Source organism: Mustela putorius, unplaced genomic scaffold, assembly GCF_011764305.1.
Source record: "Mustela putorius furo isolate JIRA1106 unplaced genomic scaffold, ASM1176430v1.1 tig00003962_pilon_pilon_pilon, whole genome shotgun sequence".
Taxonomy (NCBI): Eukaryota; Metazoa; Chordata; class Mammalia; order Carnivora; family Mustelidae; genus Mustela; species Mustela putorius.
The window spans coordinates 1,942,601-1,960,947 of record NW_025422106.1 but is presented as its reverse complement, the minus strand read 5'-3'; the positions used below and the strand labels follow the sequence as shown (position 1 = coordinate 1,960,947).

General features: G+C 56.6%; 1 protein-coding gene across 1 annotated transcript; it reads right to left on the bottom strand.

The window, feature by feature from the left end:
• Positions 1-71: 71 nt before the first annotated feature.
• Positions 72-18,178, bottom strand: GPR179 (G protein-coupled receptor 179). The gene is made up of 11 exons (XM_045070244.1): positions 17,237-18,178; positions 15,831-15,939; positions 12,980-13,067; positions 12,330-12,565; positions 11,447-11,515; positions 10,975-11,084; positions 10,415-10,650; positions 10,100-10,238; positions 9,327-9,432; positions 8,656-8,802; positions 72-7,108 (listed from the first exon to the last, which is right to left on the bottom strand). Exons 1-11 carry the CDS (start codon positions 18,028-18,030, stop codon positions 1,862-1,864), a joined length of 7,281 nt encoding a protein of 2,426 aa, XP_044926179.1. The 5' UTR covers positions 18,031-18,178; the 3' UTR covers positions 72-1,861.
• Positions 18,179-18,347: the final 169 nt, after the last annotated feature.

The window sequence follows — 18,347 nt, the reverse complement described above, 5'->3', positions numbered from 1 at the left end:
TTAAAAACGTTGGAAAAAGAAAATCACCATAATGAATAAGCTGGAGCTAACGTGAGTGATCAAGAAAAAACATTCTTTATTTTTTTCCCATGGTTTATTTCTCAGTAGGGGTTATAGGAACAACTTTTCTGTTTCCAGCGAGACCCGACCCAATGGACTTGTTCTGATGTGTGTTTAGCAAACTTCCCAACAGCTTAGAAGCAGCAAGGTTAACTAGCCAGAGCCCAGAGCAGCAGTACGCTTTAATTACTGCTCTGAAATCCCAGGGCAAGAGACCAGGTAAGTGGGAGGGGCTAGATAGGAGAACAAGGGCATCTGGTCCCTGAAAGACTGGGTTTTTCCATTCTTTGTTTTTGGAAATGGAGGATTTTGTTACTTTTTCTGGCAAAGTCTTAAAGCTGCCCAGAGTATGTATATGCAGACTCATATTTTCCCCCCATAGGGTATTTGGTCTCCTTGTTTTGTCTTTTTCTTCCCTGTGAATGGCATCAGGGTCCACGCAGTTAGAGGGCAGGCTTACTGTCATCTTCAGGGTCCCTGCCAAGCTCTGCCATGTCTAGTCTGCCTGTTTCCTCCCCCCTCCTAACCCCTGCCAATGCCAGGGCTTTGACCAGCGCTTTTCTCCTTCCTCACTTCCCTCTGATAGTATCCTCTCATTCCATCACTCTTCTCTAGGACCACTTAAGCAAGGGTAGCCTGAACTGAACTCACTTGAGAGGATAGAACCGAGCTCACTAAGAAGGCTTTGTGCTTCTATGATGCCCTTTCCCCCACCTTCAGGCCTTGAACCTGCCTGGTAGGGTTACTCTTTCTGAGGACAGTTCTTAGCGCCGGCCATAAACAGGGCTTGCTTGCTTTCTTGCTTCTTGGAAAGGCAACTGATGGCGGGCCTCTTGTTACTGAGCAAGTGATTTGGAGCCGTACTCACATCAGAACCAGAAACCCCTGGCTCCTGTTATACCAACAGCTGAGCGGGGTCCCTTTGATGACAGCCCTGGAAGGCTGGGAGGAGAACGAGCCAGAGAGGTGAACTCGAGATGGAAAACATGGGGCAGAAGTGGGGAGAAATCATCTGAAAAAGCTAGTAAGGGGCACACGCAGATGGAGAGGGTGTCTAGAAGGGAGGGCTCCCCCTGGCAGGACTTGGAGCCACTGCCTTACCTCCTATGCTCTCCATCTCTGGTGTTGCTTTGGATGCCACATGTTGGTAAGGAAGTAAGAGTGTTCGATTGGCTCTCCATCAGCAGCCAGCAGGGTGGGCATGAGGATCAATATGGCAGAAGGGGAGAGCCAAAGTCAAGATGGAAAGGTCCTTAAGGCATTTCAGAACCCTCTTGAGCCATTTAAGTTTTTCCCCAGACTTATCCTTGAACTTGAATTAAGTGACTTCTCAAGCTGCCTACGGTGACCTTCACAGCCTTCCTCAGTCCCTAATACTGCCAGTGCCTTGCATGGTTTCATTTCTTCTCAGAAAATGGTCAAGAAAGGGGGTCTTATGAGAAAACGTGGGCTGGGCCTACTGACATTTTCCCCCCTGACACTGGCTGCAGAAGCAGGTGTCCAGACACAGCTCGTGTTGAGTCCTCTAGCTGGATGGGAGGGTTCCCCTGAAGCAGAAGGTCTGGCCTTTGTTTTCAGGAGCAGGAACAAGAGTAGGAAGAGAAGAAGGGGTGAGACTCTTGGGGCCTGAGCTGCCCGATCTTATATAGTTTGTCTCAGAATGAGTTGCCTTCTGGCCTTGTTGGAGAAGAGAAGTGGCCTAGTGTCTCTGACTCGGCTCTTTGGGAACACGTAGGACTTGGAAAGGACCTTGGCTTCGGAAAACCAGCCACCCGACATTCGACTTCACGTGTTGGCATTGTTACTCACAGTCCCAAGGATAGACTGTTGGCGGGGAGAGTTCTTCGTGTGAAGCTGTAGAAACCCCTTCTCCTTGGTCCACAGTTAAGGAGGAGGATTCCTGAACCTCAGCTTCTTGGAGACTCGGCTCTGGGGATGAGCTTGTCCTCGGCCCATGTCCTGAGGCTTCTTGGAGTTCTCTGACACCTTCCGGAGTAAAAGTATTGCCTGCCTTACTCACCTCAGGGCGGGCACTTTTGCTTTCTGGAAGGGAGCTACCCGGAGGACTGTGGACTAAAAGGCATGGTGGGTTCTCAGGGACTGTGGGGAAAAACATTTCCTTCTGAGTTGCTGTTGAAGCCAGAAGGCCGGATTCCTCAGATGGCACTCCAGTTCCCTCCCAGTCACAGATGTCTGCCATGGTGCCCTTTATCTTATTCCCTTCTGGATCTGTGACTTCCCACTGACACACCTCTGCCATCCTGCTCCTTGCACGGCTGGCTCCCTGGGGACCGCATGTGGGATGGCCAGTGCTGGGAGCGTCTGGCTGGGGGCAGGGTGCCCCCAAACCTCTGCCTTCCTGGGGGCACACGGTCTCCTGCTCTCGGCTGACTTTTGCTGCTTCTTTGTAAATGTGTTCTTCTGTCCCTCCAGAGGCTGCCTTTTGAAGGATCACTTCTCCCCGCCCTCGGGACTTTCCGTCCACCTCTTGCCCCAGTCCTCCTTTCTCTGCAGCTTCCCTATTCACCTCCCAAGGGCAGATTTCCACTTCTTTAGCAGATGGAGCTGCTTCTGCTTCCCACGGACCCACTGCTGCCACCTTGGCCCCCACACTGCCTGCTGCCTCCGAACTGCCTTTACGCCTGTCAGAAGCTCGCGGGGCTGGCTGTGGAGACAGCTCCCCACAGTCTTGACTCTCCCAGGGACACATCGCCTCCTGTTTCCCATCTGCCCTCTCTGGCTTCTCCTGAACCGCCACAGCTTTGGGCTCTGGTCTTCCCGGGGCTCTATCCTTCTCCTCTTGAGGTGGCCCTTTTCCATCCTGGCTTGCCATCCCTTTGTCTGGGGCCCTTTCAGGCACCTCCCAGGGGCAGATGGCAGCTTTGGTGCTGCTGTCAGGTTTAGGAGCATCTAAGGCAGGAGCATCCCACGGGCAAACCTCAGTGAGCCTGCCCCCGACGCTGGCCGGTGTCTGAGAGCCAGCTGTAGGTTGGTCACGGCCCTGATGGTCAGGGTGAGAGACAGTGCCTGCCGGGGCCATGCTGTCCCAGGGACAGGCAGAGTGTAACTCATCCCTTGCTTTTCCCTCATCGTCAGTAGTGAATTCTCCTACTTTTGAGGATGGAGCTCTTTCTGGGGTTTTGTGTCCTGGGAGGGAGCCCGTCTTTGGGTCGTGTGTCAGGCGCCCTTTCTCTGCTGCCTCATCTCTCACTTCCAAGGAACGTCCCTCAGCCACTTCACAACTCACGCTGACGGATGAGTCTGAGACCTCAGGGCCCTTCGCCAAGGGTTCCCTCAAGCCCTTCTCCCAAGGACAAACAGCTTCCTGCTCTTGACTCTGTTTTGTCTCCCATTTTGGTATGTCTTCTCCCAAGGAGGTGAGTCTCTCCTTTTCTAGAGTTTTCTCCCCCTGCCCTGCTAAGTCACTCCTCCTCTCTTGGTCCAGTCCTGTCCCCGAAGCTCCTTCATTCACCTCCCAGGGACAGATCTTGGCTTTCTCACTGGCAGGGGCCTCTTCCACTTCCCAGGGACACACCTCAGCTGCCCGGCAGCCCACGTGGTCCAGTTCCTGGAATCCAGCTTTTGGTCTCTCTGTGCCCAGAGAGTCTGAATGCCAAGAGGAGCTGCCTGGATCCAAGCTTTCCCAGGGACAGGCCATCTCCCGCTCCCAGGCTGGCCTCTCTGGCTTCTCTGGAGCAGTAACAGCTGTCTTGCTGGGTCCAGGACGTGCAGAAAACTTTCCTGTGTCATTTGGAAATTTCCTAATGGCCTCAACTCCCAAAGCCCTTTCCTGCCCTGCTCCAGCACCCACCTCCCAGGGACAGACCTCAGCCTTCTCAGCAGACACAGTGTCCTCCATATCCCATGGACAGATCTCCACAGCTTTGCTTCCCACACCGCCTGACATGTGGAAACTGGCTCTAGGTCCATCTGCTTCTTGAGGGCCTGATTGTGGGGAGAAGCTGCCAGGGTCCACATTCTCCCAGGGACAGACTGCTTCCTGCTTTTGGATCTGTGTCTCAGGCTCTTCCCCAACTGTGCCATCTTTGATCCCTGACATCCCAGGCCCTTTCTCCTTGTCCTTTTGAGATTCTCTTGCTTTTGCTGTCTGGTCCAATGTCCAGTTGTCTCTTATTCTTTCATCCACCTCCCAGGGACAGAGGTCTGCCCTGGCAGGTGTTGTTACTTCCTTTGGCTGTGGCCTGAGATCTTCCCGGGGACTTACCTGTGTTGCCCTGCTTCCTCCCTTGCTAAGGAATTGGCCACCAGCTTTGGTTGAGGAACTGTCTAGACATGGGCGGGAGGGCCCAGGGTTTGAGGTCTCCTGGGGACACACTGACTCCTGCTGCTGATCCCTTTTCTGCACTGCCTTCCCAGCCTGTTCTCCCATCTCTCCAGGCTTTCCAGGGAAAGCCTGTCTGGAGGCTTTCCCCTCTTCCTGGAGAATATTTCCCCCTGCCCCCTGACTCAGCATTTCCTTCCCCACTACCTCATCACCTAGCTCCCAGGGACAGATCTCTGCTTTCCTGGCAGGAGCATCTCCTGCCTCCCACGGACACACTTCTGAGATGCTACTGCCCACACTCCCCGAGCATCCAGGGGCTCCTGGGGCCGGAGTGGAGACTGCTGAGGGGCCCCGGAAATCTGTCCTCTCCCACGGACAAAAGGACTCCAAGTTTCCACTCAGTTTCTGTTCTTTCCAGAAGGTTGCTTTCTTGGAGGTTTCCTGCTTTTCCTGGGGAAGCTTCTTCATGCCCTCCTCGAATGGTTTCCCATTCCCTCCCTCGCATGCCTCCCAGGGACAGAGCTCTGCCTTGGCAGCGTCAGCTGTACAAACTTCTGGGCCTGTACCCTCCTGCTGATGCTTCTTCACCTCTCTAGCCTCTCTCCTGCTCACTGCCTCAGACCTGCCCTTGATTCCGTCAGAGTCCTGAGAGACTGACCAGCAGGACGGACTCCCAGGATCGACACCCTCCCAGGGACACACGGCCTCCTGCGCCCTGACCAGCCTCTCTGGCTTTTTCCGAGCAACAACCACCACATTTGGGGGCTCTGACTTTTCTGAGGCTCTCCCTCTCTCTTGGGAGCCATTGAGATTTTGTTGTAATGCCCCCTTCTCAGGGGCTCCTTCGCTCGCCTCCCAGGGGCAGATCTGGGCCTTGTAGCCATGGTCAGGCTGACACACTTCCGACTGGGTGACTTCCCTGGGGCACATCTCTGCCATCCTGTGGTCAGCTCCGCCCAGGGACTGGAGGCCAGCTTTGGGCAGTTCCCGCCACCCAAAAGGGACTTCTTTTGCTCCCTCAGCACTTTTGTCCCCAACTGTGCTTTGGCTGGCTTGCCTCAGTGTAGCAAACTCTGCTTTACCTGCTCTCTCTCCTCTCTCCTCCCCTAGACAGTGGGATGTCCTCCTGCCTCTGTCTTCTTGTTCCCTGCTGCCCTCCCGGCGACAGACTTGAAGCATTCTGCTGGTGTGAGCGTTCTGTTGGTTCTGGAGGGATTCCTCGTCATCACAGGGTGCAAGAGCGGCCTGCTTACTCACAGCCTTGGGCCGGCTTAGCCTGGGGGACCTGGGGCAGGGCCCCACACCCTCGCCCCCCACTGCAGCTCTGCCTTTCTCCTCTGTCTCAGGACTCCCTTCCCCGCTCTCCTTCTCTTTGTGAGTGCTCCGGGAACGAGTCAAAGCTTTGATAGCCAGGCCTAGACTGTGCACGGAAACCTGCTGAATGGGGGTCTTGAGGCTGTGGGATTTAGAGAAGACCTTAGACTTATCCTCGTCACCCTCATCAGCTCCCCCTTGGAGGCGTCCCTCCTCTGTGGTCCCCGCATTCTCCCCTGTGCTCCTTTTCTCAACTGCAACAGAGAGGGCTCTCCAGAGCTTGGCCCGAGCTGGGGAAGGGGAGAGGCTGCTCCGCTCTGGCCCTGAGGGGCTTTCTTGAGCCACATTTCCTTTCTTGACTGGCAGTTCTGCATTCTCCCAGGGGCAGATGAACGGGAGTAAGTTGGGGCTTTGGGGGGGCACGAGGATTGGTGCCAGGACAGGGACTGGTGTCGGGGCTGGGGCTGGGGCTGGAGCTGGGACCGGGACCGGGGCCAGGGCCGGGGCCGGGGCCGGGGCTAGGGCTGGGGCTGGGGCTGGGGCCGGAGCTGGCATCAGAGCTGGAGCAAGGGTGGAGGTGGGAGACAGCATCCTTGGCTCTCCCAGGCCCGCTCCAGACAGGGCCATGATGGGTGTGGAGACCTGGTGCCGGACGGGCGGGTGAGGCAGCCTCCTGGCAGCCTCCTCCTGAAGCCTCCCTGTGGCAGCGGCAGCCTTGTGGGAGCCGTCCACACTGCGGCTCTTGGCCGGGGATGGTGGAGCTGACAAGGGGGCCCCTCGAGCTCGCTCCAGCCTCCTGGCTGACGGCCTCCTCACTGGGCTCGCCAAGGCTGCCTCGGCCTTCTTCCTCTCCTCCCGCTCCTTGGCCTGCCGATAGGTCTCCTCCAGGTAGGCCTGGCTGGCCACGAGCAGGGCCTTTTCCCTGGAGCCCGTCACCACACTGAGCGACTTCTGCAGGGATGTGGGCCGGGCCCTGGGGAGCCTCTCGCACACCGTCAGGTTGTGGGCGCTGGCAGACCTGAAGCCCAGGGCAGGGGGCCCCTCCACCGACTCCCGACTCTCCCTGCTTTCCCTGGAGGCCTTCTTGGCCAGCTTCCTGCGCAGCAGCGAGTCAAGGAGTGGTGGGTCCTGCTCCCGGCGGTGACCCTGGCGCTCGTGGTAGTAGGTGCTGTGGGACTTGCGCAGGGCTGGGGTCCCCTCGGGGTTTTGGAAGCTGGAGCTGAGAAGCCGGCAGCGCGAGGAGCCAGGCAGGCTGCCCAGGCTGGGGGACCCCGAGTCCCGGGAGTGCTGGCGGGCCAGGGCCTCCGGGAACTCGGCCAGGTACCTCATGAAGGAGCGGCCCAGGCCCTGGCGCGAGCTGCCCCGCTTCTTGGGCAGGTGCGGGTTGTTTGCAGCCATTTCCTTGGTCTTGTGGACCTCGAGCTGGGCGTAGAGCTTCTTCAGTTCGTCCTGCAGTGAGGGAGGTATGAGGAGAGCAGATGGAGCACGGAGCTCTCTCCAGGGCCTGACTGCCCTGCCTCCCGCTCTCCCAGCCATTATTTGGACCATTTTCTCTGGAGCATCTCTTCCCACCAAGCTGTGTCCCTTCTCTGCTTAGACAACCCTCAGAATCCACCTGTCTTCTCTGAGTCACATCTGCTTGGTTCTGAGGATGCGGGGGCACTCCTTTCTCTGTGATCTGACGGAAGTCACTTGCCTGGGTGACGGGAAGCCTGGGTTCCAGGCTGCTGACCCAGCATGTGCATGAAGGCTGTTTTATTTTTTTTCAGATTTTATTTATTTGAGAGAGAGCATGAGTGGGGGTGAGGGGCAGAGGAAGAAGCCGACTCCTCGCTGAGCACAGAGCTTAATCCCAGGACATGGGGCTCCATCCCAGGACTCTAGGATCTCGACCAAAGCTGAAGGCAGCCGCTCAATGGATTGAGCCACCCAGGCACTCCCTGAAGGCTCTCAGAGCCTCTGCTTCTATGAGGTAACAAGAGCTGGCTGCCCCCTGTGAGAGTCCTCAGGAGGGTCACCTGAGATTGATGGTGAGAAGTGCTCTATTTGGGTTCAAGTGCAGGAATGGGAATTTGAGAAACTTCTACTTTGGATTCCTCCCCAGAGCAGCATCAGCATAGGGACGGAGACTGCGTGCTGCTCCGCAAAGTAGGGGTACGGGCTGGCATTGCTGTGGCCGAGCACCTCCACACTCTCTGGCCTTCCAGCTCGACTGGGGCCTCGGTTCAGCCACTTTCCCGGAAGGCAGAGCCCAGAAGGGAAGGAGGACACGGGGAAAAAACAGGCAGAGGCAGCTAGGACAAGGACGAGTTGGGAGATGCAAACAAGTCAAGGGTACAGGGAGGCCCCAGGGGAGATGGAGGCAATGGACAAAATGGCTCCCTGAGGTTGTTCCCACACCTTGGATTTGATCAAACAACAGGCTGAGACCACCAGGTTTCCTTATTTCCTACCCACTGAGCTTCTGATCTGGGTTCCGTGACTATGACGCCCCTACACTGAAAAAGAAGGGCAAAGATGGTCTCCTGATGTAAGCAGGAAAAACTTCCCTTCTCTAAGACTGCCAGGTCCAGGGAATGGGTGTCCTGATATAGAAATCTCTGGTAGTCGCAAACCGCCTGAACTACACAGCTCCGTGGTTGGCCCTAGGGTCACCAAGTGCCCAGATGTCCTGTCCCTCACGACTGCCCCTGCTGGGTGGGAGTGGAGCGCCACCCACCGCCCTGCCTCTCACTTGCCAAGTGGCCTGGGTTTCAGGGATGCATGTTCTGGGCCTCTGGTGGTCTCTTCACTTAGGTGGTGTGTGAAGGCATCTGAACAGTCAGGGGAGGCAGCTGGAGAAGGGAAGGAGGAAAGGAGGCAGGTCTTCGAGAGAGGGAAAGTGAGGGCCAGGGGAGGGGCCTGCAGGATACATGGCCCAGGCTGCAGGGCAGCAGGGATCCTGGCCCAGTATCTAAAAGCAAGCATCCAAAGGAGGCGAGGAGGCCCGCACGTACCCGGATGTCTCCGGCGTCCAGGCTGCGCTCGCTCCAGGCTGAGGCGATGCTGCTGTCCAGGTAGGAGCCTGAGCGCTGCAGGTCCAGCTCATCCTCGTACACCTCATCCACCATCTCCTCTCGGGGAGGAGCCCCCGGCTTCTGGAACTGGCCAGGGTGGGTGTGACGGCGGGAGAAAAAGAGTCAGCTCGCCTCCCTGTTTACTCCTATTCCCACCTGCTCCGGTGAATCCATCTTTACTTGGGGCACCTTAACCCCCTCTCTAATTCGCAATTTCGAGGGCAGGAAGAGTTTTGCTCTCTGTCATCTTCCTCCTACGCAGCTGCCCCCACAATTCCTAGCCATGGCCTTCAGCTCCCTGACCTATCTCTCTGTAATTGTTTCCAAGTTGACTTTTCAGAGTCCACCACCCTAAACTGCTAGGTGTGTTACAAAGAGCTCTCCGGCCCTAGCTCTGATTTCCTTTGCCCTCAGGTGGGAGGCAGAGAGACACAGTCGCTTCTGTGTCTACCCCAAGCGGGCTCCTCCCACAGGCCCCTGCGGCTCCGCCCACTCTCCCCCAGGGGTCATCCTCACTCTGACCTGGAGAGGGCGCTGCGGCGGCGGCAGATCCACGGTGCCCTTACCAAGGGGCTGGGGTAGGCTCACAACCAGGAGAGGGGAGACCTCACCTTAGGAATGAAGATCAGAGCCAGTGTGGTGGTGACGGTGCTGTGGGTGTGGAAGAAGAAGAGAAGCAGGGTCCAGTCTGGGTGCAGGGAGGGAACCAGCAGAAACCTGAGGGTGTGAAGGAGGGAAACATCAGCTCTGGGTAACAGGGGCCTCTTCTCCCTCACCTGTCTCACTGGCTCACCCCCTAGCTCCAGTCCTGATCTCTGTGGAGCTTCTGGGTGGGCTGAAAAGGGCATTTCTCCTTCTTCTTGCCCTCCCAAGGATGTAGGTCCTACCTCAAGGCTCACATTAACCCCCACCTCTGAGAAGCCCTCCCAGACTACTCTTCTCTGGTCGCCTAGAGCACAGATTCGTGCTCCCAGCTCTGTTATGGATGCCCTGTGGGTTGATTCTGCCTTTGCCACACCGCCAAGTCCTTCTGAACGTTCACAGCGGGCCTGCTGCTGGAGGGGCTGAGGTGTGAGGGGGGAAAAGGCAGGGAGAATTGAGCATGTCTGGGAAGGAGCACAGTGGAGGTGCCGGACATGTGGCCTAGGACTAGGAGGAGAATTAGGAGCAGACACGCTTCCTCTTTTGGGGTGCTGTGTAAGACCTGGGGTGCAGGAAGGGTATCTGAGGGGCGGGCCACCAATGGCGGAGGGGCCTTTCTCCCCTGGCCGAGGCCTGGCTATGTGGTGAGGATGGCTGTGGGATGGGGTTCCTCGGGCCTGGGAGAGGCAAGAGTGGTGGGCGATGGGGAGGTGTGGTGGGTCGGGATGGGGGGCGGCCTCACCTGGCCGCGTGGAAGGCAGAGGAGAGAAGCAGCTCGTTGTGCAGGGCGATGCTCATGTAGCGTGGCTCATGGAAGGCGGAGGGAACGGCTCGGGTGGCGTAGCACAAGAAGCTGCCCCAGCACAGGAGCAGCACCTCAGCTGTAGAGGAGTGAGGGGCAGAGATGCGAGCACCAGCTCAGCAGCTGGGCGGTGGCCTCTCTCTGTGCCGGGTGTGCCAGGGGAGGTGGGGACTGGGGACAAGGCCAAGGCCAGAGGACCCCTGCAGGTGCAGCATGGGGGTCCCCGGTGAGGCAGGCTCAGCAGAAGCAGCTCACCCACAACCATGATGTAGTCCCAGTGGTCGTGATGGCAGAGGTAGAAGTGACGGCCCGCAGGAGTGTGGCCACGGGCCACCAGGGGTGCATGGCTGCCTCTTTCCAGGGCCCCCGCCGTCCACACCACCAGGAAGGCCAGCGCGAGCAGCAGGAGCAGCCCCAGCCGCTGCAGCAGCCGCCCATTGCTGAGGTGGGGGCCCCGCTGGGCCGAGCGAGACAGAAACAGCTGGAGAACTCTACAAGGGTGCGGGTGGTGGGGAGAGGCATAGGCGGAGGGCCAAGGAGAGGGGCCAGGTCTCTGGCCTCTGTCCATGGCTTCCCCTCCATACGTGCCAGTCCTCCTGTCCTTCCCATGGTTGGCTGCCTCCCTGCCCCCCCAAATGCTGCATCTGAGGAGGGCTATGGTGATAGGGGTGGGCCTGGGGTGGGGGTGAGGGGGTGGGGTGCACCGGGGAGTAGAGCTGGTAAGGGTCTGGCTGGGAAGAACTCCACCCCTTTCCAAACGACCTGGGGCTGCCTGGAGTAAGCAGCCCCAGAGCAAGGTCTTCCCCAGACCCTACCTATAAAGCTTGAGTATAATGGTGCCGTAGACAGTGGCAAAACCCAGCAACCGGACCCAGCGGAGAGCGATACAGCGGAATACACTGGGCTTGAAGTACAGAATGAAGACCTGGGGAGTACGGGAGGGGGACAGAAGTTGGGGCTCTCCCATGTACTTCCTCTTTCTGATCTGCTGCCCTTTCTAATAGCCTTGCCACAGAGGCATCATCACCTCCATCCCTCAGAGGAGCAGCTGAAGTATCAGAGAGGTTAGGTCATTTGTCCTAAGTCACACAGTAGGACATCAAGCTCTTTTTAGCAAGGACTCTTTGGCTTCAGAGGTCACCAGGCCAGCCTGCCATTTGTAGATATGAGTATGGAGATTTTGAGGTCTCTGAATCTCTCTAAGGGAGCAGAAAGGATGTAGAATTCTGGGGTTTGGAGGACACCAGGCAGGGATCACGTGGGGTCAGACTCTGGCCACAGACTCACAGGGAAGTAGAGCAGCAGGGATCCAAAAAGGATGGCTTCCAGCAGGACAACTCCAGAGGTTCTGATCCTCTGTGAACCCAGGAAAGAGAGAGGTGTGTGAACAGGGCAGTGGGAAAGCAGAGCCTGGACGATTGTGGGGGAGAATCTCAGGCCTGTTTTAGGGGTCACTTGATGGCCCTGGGCTAAGGTCTTATCCTGTAACATCAGCTCTGCCATCTTGGTCCACAGCCACACCCCCCCCCCCCCCAGGCTAAGACCAAGGTTGCACATAGCATCTATCCCCCAACCCCGCTCCCTGCCTCCCAACTCCTAGAAGGGGCCTGATTGCAGACCTGGGCTCCAGTCACAAGCTGCTGGAGCTAGAAGGATCCCACACATTCCCCAGACTTTGGGTCAGACTGCTTCTTTGTCTAGGTAACCCCTTCTCTGCCTGGAAATCAGTCAGTTGACCTTCAAGACTGGCTCAAATGTCATATTCTCCAGATGGGTTTTCCCAGGCCATCTCAGGCAGGACAACTGGGTCCTTTCTTTGAGCTCACATGGCAACCAACACACACTTCCATCCTCGCCTCTGTTGTGCTGTGTTGTCATTTTCTTTATAGGCCTGCTTCCTCCGTTTAACTGGGAGCTCCAGGGGAGTCTAGACCACGTCTCCCTAGTGCCTACACTGTGTTTTGAATCAAGTCCAATGCCTACACTTAACAGGCAACAAATCTAAGGCAATGGGGTCACTTGCCCAAGGTCACCTGGTGTCTTAGGTTAAGCATGAAGACCAGAACCCATTTCTTCTGAGTTCTCGTCTTAGGGAGCCTCTGGCCCCTAGGTGATACTGGGGACCCAAGGGATGGTAGGACACGTGTAGGAGAGGCGGGACTTTCCTTGCCTTGCTCCGGCGGCATCTGTAGGAGAGCAGCATGCTCAGGAAGACCGCCAGCATGCAGCAGGCCTGGCAGGCCAGCACGGCTGCCCGCAGTGCCGAGACTTCCTCCACCAGGCACGGCCTAGCGTCCCTGCAGCTGGTGCAGCCCTCGGCACACGGCTGGCACCGCAGCAGCCTCCCGGAGCTGCCATGTGGGGCCCCGAATTGCCCAGCAGGCTGGGCAGCACTCTCTCCCAACCCTATGAAGAACAAGATGGCTGCAAGGAGAGGGGCCCGGCGGGGGCATGCCAGCCTTCTCTCCCACAGGCCACCATAACCCTCTCCCTGCCCTCCTACAGTTGGTCACCCCTGGGGGCGGGCTGGGAAGCAGGGCGAGTGAGGAAGTGGATATTCCCAGGGAAGGACCGGGAAACAGAAAGAGGCAATGCCAGGCTAGGACTCACTGCGAGGCTCAACTTACATCAGACTGGCATGGTAAGGGCTCATTTTCAGAAGGCTCAGACACCCCCACAGTGGATCCTGCCTGCCTTGCCTGCTTCTCTCCACCTTCTGCCCTTGCCCCACAAGACCCTTGCCAGTGTCTCACCCCAGCATTTTCTCCCCAGATGCCCCCTCCACCCAGCCCAGCCTGACCCTCACCACGGTTAACATACCCCCGGAGCGGCTTGCCCCGTAGAAACCAGGTCGGCAGCGGCAGAGGTAGTGGCCGAGGACAAAGCCCTGACTGTCCAAGGGGACACACTGCAGGGATGACAAACAAGATAGGGGTTTATATGGGGTTTTCGCTCCTGGGAAGAGATGGAGGGTCCGCGTACCTTCCTATTCACAGCACCTGCTCCGTACAAGGGACCCACTTCCCCCACTAGAAGTCCTTCCAGTCCTTAGGAATCCTTCTCTCTCTGGAAACCCTACTCTATTCCCGTCATCACCTTTTTTCAACAAAGAGTTTGGGAAGAGATCACCCTTTTATTCTGAGAGGCAGTGACGGGAGCCTCACAGATCCCATGTCCCAGTGCCCAGCTGTTGCTACAGTGAGGCACCAGGGGAGGTGGAAGTAGGGAGAACTTGGAGTCCAATCACATCTGTGTGCCTACATCCTGTCTCAAAGGGTCCCCATCACCTTCCCTTTTTGGTTCACAGGTGGTTTGAAAAGGCCCCCACAGAGGAGAGGCTTCCCCTACCAGGGGCCATCTGGCTTTGGCACAGGACTGATTTCCCCAGCCCTAATGCCAGGCTAATGCCAGGCTCGTGGGATGCCAAGGCCGCCTCTTTATTCCACCTCCATCCCTTGATGTCTGCCTAGCAGGGGACGGAGCAGACCTTAGAGCCAGGCAGGGGAGATGAGCACATGGATGAGGTCAGAGCTGCTGGAGGCAGTGGTTAGGGACAGACCTAACAGTGGGATGAAGGAAGGGCTTCGCCCTGGGAGCTTCCACATCGAGCACCTGACTTCACCTAGAAAAGTTACACGGTGGTACTTCTGAAATCGTGGCCCAGCTTCCCTTCTTGCCAGGAGCATGAGAATGCGCTGTTCCCACCAGCGTCTGCACAATCAGGCCAATGTGTACGGAGATGTGCTGTGGCTGGGTTTAATAATGCACTGAATAATGGGAGCCCTTCTCCATCCCTGGACTTAGAGTTCCAAAAACATGTGCCCCAAAGAGCCACAGATGCCCAAACCCGCCCCACCTCCCAGCAGGCTGCAGGGCTTGCCTTGGCTTTGGTTCAGCTCAGGCACGACACGCGGTCAAGTGCAGCCGTGGAGCAGATTATTATTAGTTCACTGGCCTCCCAGCTTCTCAGTCCCAGGCTTGCAGGATTACCAGCCATTGTTTTCCATTATCCCGATCTCCTGCATCCATGGCTTTGAGTCTGCCAGCACCTGGCTTGGGTTCCCTCACCTTTACCAATCCCAGAGCTCTTCAAGCTCCTTCTTTGGTTAGAGTCCTCCCACATCCCAATCAACAATTACACTTAGGAGCCCTGTCAACATGGAGAATGTGGTCTAGGAGAAGGAAAGGGGATGATTAATAGGGACTTAAGGAGCGGTCCTGGGGGTGGATCTTAGGGCACCCAGTACCAAAAGGGGAGAGCAGACAGGGAGGCATACTGAGAATTCAAAGGAACAAGGGTGACTATCTCCATTGGAGGATGGGGAGCAGGCTGTAAGTGTCCTCACTTTCTTTTTTTTTAAGATTTTATTTATTTGACAGAGTTCACAAGTAGGCAGAGAGGCAGGCAGAGAGAGAGAGAGAGAGAGAGAGGGAGGAGGAAGCAGGCTCCCTGCTGAGCAGAGAGCCCGATGCGGGACTCCATCCCAGGACCCTGGAATCATGACCTGAGCCGGAGGCAGAGGCTTTAACCCATTGAGCTACCCAGGTGCCCCTCAATTTTTTTTAAAGGTTTTATTTATTTATTTGACAGAGAGAGATCACAAGTAGACAGAGAGGCAGGCAGAGAGAGAGGGGGAAGCAGGCTCCCCGCTGAGCAGAGTCTGATGTGGGGCTCGATCCCAAAACTCTGGGATCATGACCTGAGCCGAAAGCAGAGGCTTTAACCCACTGAGCCACCCAGGCGCCCCTCACTTTTTTTTTTTTAAATGTAGGTTCTACACTCAATGTGGGGCTTAAACTCAAGGTCCCTAGAGATCAAGAGTCACATGCTCTACAGCCAGCCAGCCAGGTGCCCCCTCACTTTTTTTTTCTATGTTCATGTTTTTTTATTATTCATTCAACTTTAAGTGCCTATTATGTATCAAGTAGGAGAAGTTGGGAACTTCTCAGAAATGACCATCAACATATCATTTCTGAATTTTCTTTTGTCTTTTAGTTTTTATTTTTTTATTGAAGTATTTTTTGGCTGTAAATGTCCTCGCTTTTAAATAGCCTGGTATAGGGGGCGCCTGGGTGGCTCAGTGGGTTAAAGCCTCTGCCTTCGGCTCAGGTCATGATATCAGAGTCCTGAGATCAAACCCCACTCGGGCTCTCTGCTCAGCAGGGAGCCTGCTTCCTCCTCTCTCTCTGTCTGCCTCTCTACCTACTGGTGATCTCTGTCAAATAAATAAAATAAAATCTTTAAAAATAAATAAATAAATAGCCTGGTATCTGAAGGTGCCTGGGTGGCTCAGTTAAGTGTCTGACTTCAGCCCAGGTCATGATCTCAGGGTCCTGGGGTGGAATCCTTGCTCAGTGGGGGATCTGCTTGTCCCTTTGTCCCTCCCCCCACCCCATGCATGTGCATGCACGCGCACACGCATGCACACACACCTACTCTCTCTCAATCTCAAATAAATAAATAAAATCTTGAAAAAATAAAAATAAAAAAAATTTAAAGCCTAGAATCTCATTTCTGTCTCTCTCTCATCACTAGGGATTCCCCTGAAGCCCTGAGGCTGATATGCTTTGGTTCAGTTGCTCCCAGGAGCTGGGTGGTGGCAGGGATGGGAAAGGGGAAAGGAGGCAGGACCCCAGGCGCCCCTCCCCCCACCATCCTCCTTATCCTTACCTGGGTGCTGTTGAGATCACACAGGTGTGTGTTGGAGTACCAGCCTGGCCCACTGGCACACTGATTGATGTCCACGCTCTGAAGGTCTATGTCCATCTGCACCTGCCCCCTAGGGCAGTGAATTGGCAGTTAGGGGTGCAGCAAAGGGTGCCAAAGTGGTCATGTGTCCTCAGGCCCCAGACCAGGGAGCACTGCAAGCTTTGCAAACTTTAGCAGAGCAGTTGCAGTGTGCAAGGACAGAGGGCACACCTGCATTCCATTTCTCCAGTGCTATTCATCCTCACTGTTTCTGTGGGCAACAGTCTTCTTCCCTGTAGGTTGTGCCCCAACATCCCTCTGCTTTTCAACATCCTAGCATTTCCTCTTTCTATTAGTGGGTAGACGGAGGGAGCATGTCAAGACATGTGGAAGCCAGGGCTCTGATGATCTGCCTGAAGGGGATTTTCACACTTCTCCATCACATGTATACACACACACACACACACTCGCTTGTGCGCGCGCTCACAGGTCCTGAACTCGCTATTAACCACCCCCTCACTCTGCCCAAACCAGATATGAATTGATCACAGCATAGGAACTAAGGAATGGAGCTGCCTGGCCCCAGAGCTCCCAAACTCTGCTCTGGGCTGTATGGGGAGAGCTGGCTAGAGGCCAGGCTGCTGGCTGGCAGGAGGGGAAGCCTGTTGGAAGCAATGAATAGGGACACAGAGCTGGAAAAACAATTTGAGTGTTGCGTGCCTTGCAGTTCTGTGCCCACTTGCTGCCTCCTCCCCACCAGGGTTCCCAATCACCTCTTTATTTCGGTTGAAGGAGGAGGTCAGTCATCTGAAGAGTACCAGTCAGGACAAGCAGGACTGGAACCCATTTGAGGTGAGAATATAGTCACTGAGAGTGACCCTGGGGACCTGGCCAACTCCTCGACAGAAGGAGCAATGAATGGTTCCCAAGCTTCCCCCCCCCCCGCCCCCGCCAAGAACTTTTCTTCCCTTGGAGAAGCCTCCTTTTATAGTTCTAGATTGCTTAAGAGCAGCAGGTTGGTCTCCTGGAATGCCCATGAGACTACTTGTGCATGGCCTGTCAGCTGTCATCCACACTAAGCCTGCTCCTGCCTTCTCCCCACTCCCCAGACCTGGGGGCAGACCTATGCCCAGCTGTACACACACATATGTCTATACCTACGTACAAGTGGGTTGATTCATACACACTGTGTACACTCACACCTGTATGTGCTAACAGACAGTTACAGATTCCCAGAGTCAACTGCAAATAGCTGAATGCAAATAGGCACATCTGTGCCCCCCCAGATACATATGTGTGTGCCAAATGGCCCACGCACAGCTGGCTGGACTCGGGCCCCCACCCCCACGTGCCTGCAAATGTGTCAAAGACTGTGCAAACACACTTACCTGACCTCTGGGCTGAGGTCTGGCTGGAGACCATAGAAGGTGGCAGAAAGAGTGACAAGCCAGCCAGGACGGAGCCGGCCCTCCTGGCACTCCAGGAAGGGAGGAGAGAGCTTCACATGCCTCATGTCCCCCACATAGCCATCCCCCTGTGGCCACTTGGGGCTGCCGAGGCTCCCGAGGTCATTGGTCAGCACTCGCTTCTGTAGAGCAGAGGTGTCCGGGGCCCTGGTTGGGCTCTCCTCCTGAACTCTGGTCCCAGACAAGTCCTGAAGGAGGGTCTCCTCCCCCATCCGTGTGGCCTGTAGGGCCAGAGGCAGGTGGCTGGCCCCTGGCGGAGGGTCAAAGGTCAGAAAAGCCCGGTACGCCCTTGGGTCCCCCTCGGCCACGCTGCGGACCAGTGCCTGGTACCACTCTACATCCTCCTCCACACTGGACTCGCGGATGTCATTGGCCTGCAGCAGCATGTTGAGGAAATTAGCAGCCTGGGCAAGGGTGCCCGCTGCCCTCCATAGGACTGGGGGGAGCCCTGGGCTGGCTTCGGCGCCCTGGGCTTCGTAGCGTTCACTGCAATTAGCCCCCGACAGCTGTCGGGTGTCTCCAGAGTAGAGAAAAGCCAGGGCTGCCTCGGCTCCTTCTCGGGGCACCCACAGGGGCCCAGACCCCGGTTGGACATGGGAGGACAGAGGTGGCCCAGAGCGGAGGGGCCGTGGACCTCCCAGAGCCCAGCTGCAGAGGAAACAGCAGCCCAGCAGTCCCCACACAGGGTGGAGCATGACCCCCGCTCTGGGGCCCATCCTCAGGGCAGCTCTCTGGTCCCTAGGGGTCCAGGCTGCCTGGGGGATCTAGGGGCTCAGGAGAGCCCAGGCTGAGGTTGGCTGGCTCCACGCCTCCTATCCTCGCTTTCTCTCTTCCTCTCTCCCTCTCTCTCTCACGCTGTGCTGTCTTGCCTGTTTTTCCTTCTCTCTAACGTCATCAGCTGGCTTCTGGATGTAGGCATGAGGGCTCTGCCCCTCCTCTCTCAGTGTGACCCCCCATTGCAAACCCTCTTAATCCTGGCACCACCCCTCTTCCCTCCTCCTCTCATCCAGCATCTAGGCTCCCTTCCCCCACT